Source organism: Diadema setosum, chromosome 9 (genome assembly GCF_964275005.1).
Source record: "Diadema setosum chromosome 9, eeDiaSeto1, whole genome shotgun sequence".
In the NCBI taxonomy this organism is placed as follows: domain Eukaryota; kingdom Metazoa; phylum Echinodermata; class Echinoidea; order Diadematoida; family Diadematidae; genus Diadema; species Diadema setosum.
Window position 1 is genome coordinate 35,719,975 of NC_092693.1, and position 10,054 is coordinate 35,730,028.

Genomic DNA, 10,054 nt, shown 5'->3' on the forward strand with positions numbered 1-10,054 from the left:
TGACCCTGGTGTACCAATCGCGGTCTGTGCATATTTTGTTAAACAGGGGATCAAAATGGTTTCAAGTTTTCTGCATGCTTTTTTCACTTGTGAAAGCTCACTATGCAAATACTGGATAATGTTGAATTTATATCAGTCAGTGCTAATAAAATGATTTCGATCCCGTGACCAGGTGAGACAAAGAGACAATCGTAATATTTCTGACAGAGATTTCGCTTTTGAAATGGGGAGAGATCCATACAATGGACAATCAAATACGTCTTGCAGAAAAACGTTTGCTTTCACAAGGCAGATATTCATATTTTATGCCACATAAAGACGATTGATAAGGATATGTGAGCATGAATATTGCCAAGTGTCGGTTACTAATTATTCGATAACTGATTGTTTCTATTCAAACCACAATGTGTCGGTGATTGGTCGGCCCTATATCCTTTTGACAAAGCTGAGGGGCTGAACATGCTACAAGGAAACGACTGGAACGAAGACAGTAGTATCGGCTGACAGTCTCTTTGTTACAGTCGTTTCTTTGTTTAGCCACCCAGTCTACTATGAAAATAATAAAGAGCATTGTCGCTTTGGTGAAGGTCTATTTCCCTCCCTTGGCACCACCGCTGATGGCGGGCTTGCTTTCCACGCTGATCGGGATCTTCTGGTTCTTGGGTTTCGGGGCCGCCCGTGGGGCCTGCACGGCTAACACGCCGTCTTGACCGAGAGACGAGGTGACCGTCGTCGGGTCGACGTCGGGCGGGAGCGTGTACCGCCGCGTGAACTCGCGCGAGATTTTGCCGTGATCGTCCTGCTTTTCCTCGTGCTTACCGTGGACGGTCAGCTCAGTGTCGACGATCTGCAAGACAGAGATTGAGAGAGGTGGCGAATCGAATAAAATAAGTGAAGGTTTACCAATGAAAATAATTTTTCGGAGATCCTTTCAGACAAACGATGCATTAAAGTTCTCTATGTTGCACATAAGCAAAAAGACAGGACATAAACGCGGATATTTGATTTTTTTTAAATCTGTGACAATAAAAATGATTGTAATAAAACACAACTCCTAAAGATCGAATGAAATTTGGAATAAACTCAGAAGAGAATTGCTATCTGTATTAAAGGAAAAGTTAAAAGATGAAAAAGAAGATCCTTGTGATTCATTATCAGATAAAAGAAGGTTACCAAACATGCTTCCATCATAAAAAGACCGATTTTTATATTTGATTTTACAAAGAAATCTTATTTTACTAACAAAACAAAGAAATGTTTATACTACAAAGAAATATTGTTATTGTATTTTTTTTTACTGGAAAATATAAAGTATCCTAATCTTACTGAGAAATACACAAATCACACAATAATGAACAAAGGAAAAAGCAGGTGACTGCCATCTTAAACGGGAGCCTGATTTTGATGGCGGCCTTTTGACTTTCACATGTAATGTAATAGAAATCTTGACTACAGAGAAAAGAGACTGCATAACCAGCATTTAGTTCATGCTTTATACTACCATTATTACAAACATTTTACAGATAACTTCATTGGAGGCGTAGAAAAACATTTTCTTTTACAATTTCCTATCGATATTATGGTCTTGAGAGCAAGCGTAAAAGAGGAAACTAATACAGTGTGGAGATACTTTCAGTTTGGAATATGTATTCTCTATTTTATGTTTGATTGAAATGTCCCCCCCCCCCCCCCCGAAAAAAAAAATGGCATGATTAAGAAAAAAAAACCGTGAGGTTGGCGGTAAACGTCTTTTTTGCTCAGATTGTTGGCATGTAGTCGTCCGAGTTAAATTACGTTTTGTGTTCTTCTATTTATATTTCTGGGCCAGAGGGCAGGATTTTGACCTCTGTCACATTTTGCTGCCCACTCCTACACACCTGAACCCAGCCTTGATCGACACTCCATTGCTTTCTATTTGAATTTCGCTGCCAAGATTCAAGAACAAGCGCCTTTGCTGTTCCTCTCGCCGATGTGTTGATTCTAAAAACAGTTCACCTAACACCGAGTAATTCTTTGTCGCATACTGTTGACGTAGCCCTGAACGCTTTCACAGCCGGTCTACTGACAGTGCGTCATATATCGTGAGACATTTAACATCATTGCCTTAAATAATTACTTGTAAAAAAAAAAAAAGGTGGCAAAAAAGTGATAAGCATTGCTTCTCAGAAAACTCGTTGAAAAAGAAGCGCAAGCATTTCCGGGGATTACGTCTCGGTGATGTTTATAATATTGAGCTTGTCTGTATTGGATCACCAGACCGGATGGCTTTCTGGTTTAGTTCAGGCATCGGTAATGGCAATAACACCTGTCGCTTCTCGTCAAGTCTACATCGGCCGATTAATTAGAAAGGACGATGGAACACATCAGGTGTAATCCACAAACGTCCTCGGTATAGATGCGGTGAACAGCTAATGAGCGCTTGAATGAAGACCCACAGTGGGTGAGGGGTGTTGATGTAGTCCCTATCTCTGGCTGTAAGCCACTTGGGATAATAATGTAGGCATTCACTGAATTACCCTTCTACCCAGACTAGTGTCTTAATGATGCCAACGGCACGTGTCCGAGTCAGCAGACTCTATATCTTCTCTAGATAGTTATTTATCTTGGGTCATCACACATTAGGACCGACACCCAAGAGTCATACGGTCCACGAGTTCGACACGGAAAACAAAAAGGTCCATGAGTCATACAGCCCACGAGTCATACAACCCATAAGCTCGACACTAGGCAAATAAGGTCCATTAATCCGACAGTAGGTGACCAAAGCCCACAAGTCCAACAATTGGAAAAAAAGAAGGCCCGTGATACCGACATTACATTACAGGGTGAATGTGTTGGTCTCGTATAGGCCTTTTTGCTTTCTATTACATGTAGTGTCAAACAATCTTTTGTCGCACTTGTGGGCCTTGTTTGTTAAGTATTAGACTCGTGGGCATTGTTTGCCTAGTGTCGGACTCCAGGGCCTTATTTGCCCAGTGTCGAGCTCATGAGCTATATATGAATAGTGGGTGCCGAACTGGTGACGTGCACCCAGTTATCTGCCTCTGTATCTGTTTTATCACTCTATCTATCAACCCATCGATCGACCGATCTTGTCTTTTTATCTCCCTTTCTTGTATCTCTTTATCTCTTGAGACCACTTTCGAGCTTTCGACCTTGGAATTCCTTCCCACGTGATTAAAGGGATGACACAGTTTGAGAGGGAGCTTCAGGTTTCCAACGTTTTTGTGAGATAATGAGAAACTTGCTATGAAATATGAAAAAGCATACAATTCTAAGAAGACTTCAAAGTTTATTTGACTAAAATTGAGCTTTGAGATGGCCAAGATATGTCTAAACACAAAGAGGTTTTAATAAGAGGTTGGACTCACCTTGAGGTCACTTTATTTTACTTTGTTTTAAGAAATCTCGGCCATTTCAAACTGCTTTTCATTAAATAAACTTGGAATTCCTCTTGGAAATGTATGCTCTTGAATATTTTGTATGAGTAGATTCTAATAATCTCTCAAAGAGGTAAAATCTGAATCCCCATCTCAAACAAAACTATACCATCTCTTTAAACACAGGGAAGGCATAGGGACAAGCTTCCCACAACGAGTAGACTACTTCGTCATTCACTTTATGTGTTTAACAGTTTAAATGTCAATGACTTAAAGGCATAATTTACCATTTGTAGATGAAACAAAAACCCAGCATTGGTGCTTTAAGATACTTCTAAAATGTGAGTTAGGGATAGAAACAACCACTGTAAAAAAATTGAATCCGTATAATCGATGTTAAGTATTTGTTAAATACACAAAATGTGAACAATAGTTAAAACAAAAATGTTTCCAGACTAAACCGTCTATAGACAGTTATGGTTTATTGAGAAAAAAATACTGATATCTCCTTATACTTTAGGTTTTATTGGGAAAATTTGAAGTGGTAGGATATTTCGTGATACAACAGATACTGCATGTGCATTAAATGTCATATCTTGAACATTTTTTTTTTCAAATCACTGCTCCCAAAGGTAAACAGGACCTTAAAGCGGCATTTGAGGGAAAGCGTTTTAGGAGTGGTTGCACTTAAAACAAGCAAGCACAAATTAGGGAAAGGTGGACGGTCAGAATTACAATCGTTCAGGCTTAAATCCACATTGATATTTGAATATCTAATGCACTTGAACCCCGTGTCCATTACCTTAGAAAGTACCACAAACATGTACATTAGCAAGTAATTATCTATCATGTCGTCGGTTCACTAATAAATTCAAGATTCGCTGATATTTATACTCTGAGAATATGTGAATATTATGTATATCAATTTGCGGACTCTGCGCATGCTTTCGAGATGCCAACATCAATGTCCCTACAAGCCTCACAAGGAGATGCGACATGAGTATATCATCTTTAACCTTTTTAGAATCACCCCGTGTTCTTGGAAAGGCGTAACGCTATATACGTACACAAGGGAATGAGAAAATACGAAGGCCTGATTTATGCACGTTATCCTTATGGTATTTGGTCGGTATTACTCCGATTTCTTTATCTTTCTTTCAAGAAGGAGAAGAAGAATACCATAAATGCGCCAACGTTCTCTTCACCTACGACCATGCCCTCAACGTATTTTATCAAAAGATTTTGAATTTAGAGTCGAGGTTGCCTGTTATTAAGAATATAGACGATCAATGTTGAATACAGCTGGCAGTTGATATGCGAGGTTTCAAAATTCAGTATACTATATCAGCCAGAGGAATAGGTAAAATGAAAATGTCATGATTAGCTTTCAACATCGAAGCGACAAAATTATCCCCCAAAATGTCCTTCAACTTATATTAAAAGGCCCTAATAAGGTATTGCTGAATATATGTGTGACATGAATAAACTTGTGAGATGACTTCGTATCTAGTTCAAAGAGTAGGTTTGCAATAATATTAGAATCTAAGCCCCCATGCATATTGTCCTTGTCTAACTGCGGAAACCGGAGTTAATCCTCGTTTTTGGCATTGTATACATTTTCCCAGTCTATATACTTCGATACTTGTCCATAAGTTGATTATTACAGTATATATCTGCGTTTTCAATTTTCTTCGGTTTAATTGACAAAGGGAACTGTTGCATGGAATGCTCTACAATTTAATGTGCTGTTCATCAATGTGTTCAACTCGAGTGAATTCAATTAACTCCCGTCTGCATGATAGTAGACATTGTAACACATACACTCAAGCTTTGATGTTGGCTTATATAAAATTACTCTTGTTGTCGAAGGAGTCTATAAGGGGGCCCCTATTGGGCAAACATCGCGTAATTGATGACTCATGAGAAAGGCATGAATATTGCATTAGTCAATTCGGATACAATATGGAGTAAATGTACAAATAAAAAGAAATGTATCGTTGAGAAGATGCAAGGGCGTTAATCATGACTACGAAACGTGACTTCATGATACATGCTTATTTCTCATTCATTAGGCATGTTAGGCAAAATAGTATAAGTTCTTACACTTGTCATTCCACGCCCAAATGGACTTTTAAAGAGAAAGCAGCAAACAGCAGAAAACTTTCAAGAGCTGGATACAAGGATAACCTTCTTTATAGGAAGCTGCAGATGTCAGACATGCAGCAGACGTTTAAGGCTACATCGAATTTTATCACGTTCACAGTGATGTTGAACTAGATAGCGCCCGGCATTCCCGCCAGATTTATGGCTGGCTTGCAATGGGACTCTTTTTGTTTTGGTTTGCCCTTTTGCGTTCATGTCCGCCTAAAAATGTTTCAAGTATTGGGTGAGCTCCAAATTGGGAAATAGGGTATTCGTGATGGGGAAAAAATCCCCACAACATTCCCCCGCTGTTTGGGATTTGGCTGCTTCCTATGTTTTCATTTCCACTGCATAATGTCTCTTTGTGAGAAATTAAAGGGAAACACGCCACTTTCATGTTGTATTTAGATTGATAAACATGGGATGCTGAAGCAAAAGTGTGAAAATTCCATTAATACAAAATTAATAAGGCATTGAATCGTCAAGTTTCCTTTATTTTCGTGAAACAAATTGTTCATTTATAATTATTATGCTGAGATTTTCAACATATTAAGATGAAGCCTTGTGATCACCCCTTTAACTGTCTTATGAGTTTTCATACGCTTAAAATTCGTTTTTGTTGATATCTATGAGTTGTAATGAATCTTCTCGTAAGATTTCATCATTGCTAAATTATTATCAAAACTTCAGATTAGGCTGATCGGAATGATTTGATATATCTTCTGTGTAAATTCATACTCACAAACGGAAGCCAGTGGCAATGTTGTTTCATAGGGCATAAGATCATCGCACATTACAACCCATTCTCTCCCATGCGTAGGATTCCCCAAATCTCACCTTGATTTCGATATCTTCTGGGTCAAAGTTGCTGACGTCGATGGCGACCTTGAAGTCGGTCTCGCTCAACATGACGTCGCCCGTCGACACCGGGATCGGGGTCCTCGACATCTGCATGGAGGGCACCGTGGCTAGCTCCATCCTTCTCGATGGGCGTGACGTCACGAAGAGGGGCTGGTGTCCGAAATCGCCGAAGTCCTCGTCCCACGGCACGACGTCGCCGAATCGCTGGATCATGCCGCCCCTCACCGCCGGCGGCTCGCTCCACCCGTCGTCAGTGTATCGACGGCGCGAGCTGTAGTAATGAAAAGGATCCCGTCTCATTGCCATGTTTGTTTGTTTGTTTGTTTGTTTTTTCTCGTTCCCTCAATGTCGTCTCGTGAACGATAAAAGTCCCAGTGATGTGGTCTGATGAATGTCTTTTTCGACGAACAACACTGCACTCTTCTCACTGATTTGACGCGTTTTGCACCCTTAATATAACAAACTGGTGCCAAGACCCACTAGCAGGTGATGCTGCAATATGTATCTACGCCACGGTAACCTATAGCACAACACTGTCTGAGAATGAGAGGTCGCTTTTATATTCTCTACTCCCGTGGAGTGGAATTTAAAACCCGCCGATGAATTCCATCTGCTCGCTATTCAATACCTTGAACCTCACAGGCAACTCACACTGGCCTGTTTTGCCCCCGAGAGGCAGGCAGGCAGCCAGGCAACCAGCCATTCTGCTTTATGGTCTGGTCCTTTGTGAGTATGTTGATGTATTATGATAATTATATAAATACACACGCACACACACACACACACACAAAAAAAAACACACACAAAGAAAGACCACACACATTTCATTGAATATCATGATCTAAATACCGTAAAGTATATGCCGTGTCCGTCTGTGTGTTTTGATATTCTTATGTTTACATTTACTTATAGAACAACTTGGAAAGAGGAGCAATAAAATTTGGGGCCTTGTAGAGTCTGTGTATACGGGTAGGAAGATCTTTGCAATAAGGATTTATCGATATAAACATGTATCAATAGCGTTAGTGATGTACATTGTATTAGAAAAAGGCAAATTACAGCTCTGAAACGCCAGCACCATTTCTTTAAGTTTTCCATGTGAAAAGGACTGGAATTCCGTGCGCCCTTCTGGTGGAGGGAGCGCGTTGCGGATGGAAAACAGTGGGAGCGTGCACCGCTCGCACCCACCCGGTATTCCAGAACCGTCCATACACACCCAGTCCCACCAGTAATGATTCTTGATGACGATATTACGCTTATGTGCAAAAGCGCACGGCTGCGGGCTGACATTGATACGCTGTAATGAAAGATGACTCCAGGGAGATATTAAATGAATTCTTTTCTGAATTTCAGCTCTAGACACGTAAGTTTCATTATCACAGTAATAGGCAATTGCTCGGAACATGGTATAGTCATTTCGGTTATATCATTTCGTGTAATCAGAAAAGAATTATCCATTTGTTGCAATAACAAAGATTCTTCTCCTTTCAATACGGCTCATGTCTAATGCTTCTCTATTTTGTCCTTTACAGGAATAATGTGTCTTTCCTTAGGATTTTTACCACAAAGGTATTAGAATTGTTACGTGCACAGTCATTTGTACAGACTTTCACCGAAATTATTTTTCCATTTGTGTGTGTGTCTCCTTTATGGTTTACACTTTATTGTAAGGTCTTGCTTCTAGCTGCGAGCACAACAAACAACACACGAGATGTTGACCATTTTCATTTCCATTGACACTCCGAACGTCCCAGCAAGGAAGAGCGTGGCCCTAAAACAGAGGATCTGACATTGTTCTTGAAATTCTCAAATTTTTCGACATTCGCATTATATCAAACGTTAGGCTGTGTCAGGGGACGAAGGGAGGAGTGGGGGTGGGGTGACTGTGCATCCTCAACCCCCCCCCCCCCACACACACACACACACTCATGGCTCCCCGAAAATATACCAAGAAAACCCATAACGTCAAAGATTATTCCCATCAAAATGGGGGAGGGGCAATTAAGCTAAGACATTGACCTTTAAACCATTGGAACACGCACATCCTAAAGCCTCCCATAGTTGGAAAATGGCAATATGAACGAACTTTCCGCGGCCCCTGCGTGTAACACTCATCTACTGGAGATCTTGACGTAGTGCTCCCCATAAAGTGTTTTTGACACTGATGCACTGAGAGTCATAATGTAGGCCTACTCCCCGTTGGGGAACCCCATTTTAATTTGTCGGTTTAAGCCCTGAAATGTGTGTCCCTGTATCGCGTTACGTCCGCGGCCAAGATGTGAGGGAAGAGAAATAGAGAGAGACACAAACAGACAGAGACAGACCGACGAACAGAGAGACAGGCACACAGAGTTGTGACAAAAGTAGTCCTTAAGTGGAAAACAGCGAGAGGCACATTGGGGAAGACGCAAGCGCGAAATATGAACGTCGGAAAAAAAAAGGAGAAATTTATCTGCCTGTGTAGTGAAGAGTTGCTTGATACGAGCACAAAGGAAGACAGAGGAAAGACTGACAGTGATAAGGGGGCAGTCAAAGATGGAGAAGAAGAAGAAGGAGGAGGAGGAGGAAAAGAGAGGGGAAGTGGAGAGAAAAGAAATGGGACAGGGTGGATGCAAACCTATGTCGTGCACTGCATGCTCTCTAGTGTATGCTATGCACTTCTGGAAACGTCGAGCTCGTGTAGGCTAATTACGTAGGCAGTAAGGATCATGACACGCTGTCTAACCATCCCAGACATTTACTCTTCCCAGGACGATACCTTCAGAGAAGCCTCTTGAGAGAGAATGAGGGAGAGAGGGAGAGTGAGACTGGCGGGGGCCCAGGGCCAGACGAGACTATGTCGGGTCAGGATGTGTTGCATTATTTGAATGTTGAAAATACCATTATCGCTCGCTCACCCTGCAGCCTCCTCGAGCAAACATATCGATCATTAAGCAGGCGATAGCTTCCTTGAATGATATCTACATGTTCTAATGGCATGTTTGTGCATAATATGCACGCTCGGAAATGGCAGTTAGATGCAATTCTGCTCTTATTTTGGATGAAATGATTCGGTATGTGTCTCTCTTGGTACCTGATAAGGGCCTCCTTTATTTCGATTATTTAAATTCTTGCTTTGGTCTTTTCTTACGTCTTACTTTTTGTTCGAACAGAAATGACACATGGGACCAAATCAGTCTCATTCTGAGAAAAGCATGTTAAAGTTTTTGTTTTTGTTTTTGTTTTTGTTTTTGTTTTTGTTTTTCAAATGATTAACCAAAACAGGTTATATGCTATCATCACTGTTTTGATTGCAATTGCATCCATAGAATATGTATAACATTTTGAAGGTGAATAATATTAACCATTTGCGACCGATGCTTTGATGCACCATTGGCTTTTATGCACCACAATTGCCCAGTGATAATGACAGAGTTAATACAGGTTGCAAAATCCATAGCCAGATGCAAATGTTCAGTCACAGTCAACCCCCTCCCCCCCCCCCCCCCCCACCCCGGCCTTGGCTGTGAATGAAAGCACATCGTCTTTACCGCAGGCAATTTACGGTGATGACTGTAATCAATCCAGAAATTGCGCCATAGACAGTATATGAATTCTGAAACATGAAAGGGAACATTTTCTGTATCCTTGTGTATGCATCCACTTCGGTAATTTCCGAGCCAGACGCATTG

The 10,054-nt window shown here is 40.9% G+C and overlaps 1 protein-coding gene across 1 annotated transcript; it reads right to left on the bottom strand.

Moving 5' to 3' along the window:
- Nucleotides 1-429: 429 nt before the first annotated feature.
- LOC140232796 (alpha-crystallin B chain-like) lies at nt 430-6,689 on the bottom strand. Its single transcript, XM_072312913.1, has 2 exons — nt 6,360-6,689; nt 430-847 (listed from the first exon to the last, which is right to left on the bottom strand). Exons 1-2 carry the CDS (start codon nt 6,687-6,689, stop codon nt 590-592), a joined length of 588 nt encoding a protein of 195 aa, XP_072169014.1. The 3' UTR covers nt 430-589.
- Nucleotides 6,690-10,054: the final 3,365 nt, after the last annotated feature.

Coding starts and splice junctions, on each gene's coding strand:
- LOC140232796 (XM_072312913.1), bottom strand. CDS start 6,689: ATGGCAATGAGACGGGATCCTTTTCATTACTACAGCTCGCGCCGTCGA. Junction 848..6,359: donor CAGAAGATATCGAAATCAAG/GTGAGATTTGGG, acceptor TCTGTCTTGCAG/ATCGTCGACACTGAGCTGAC.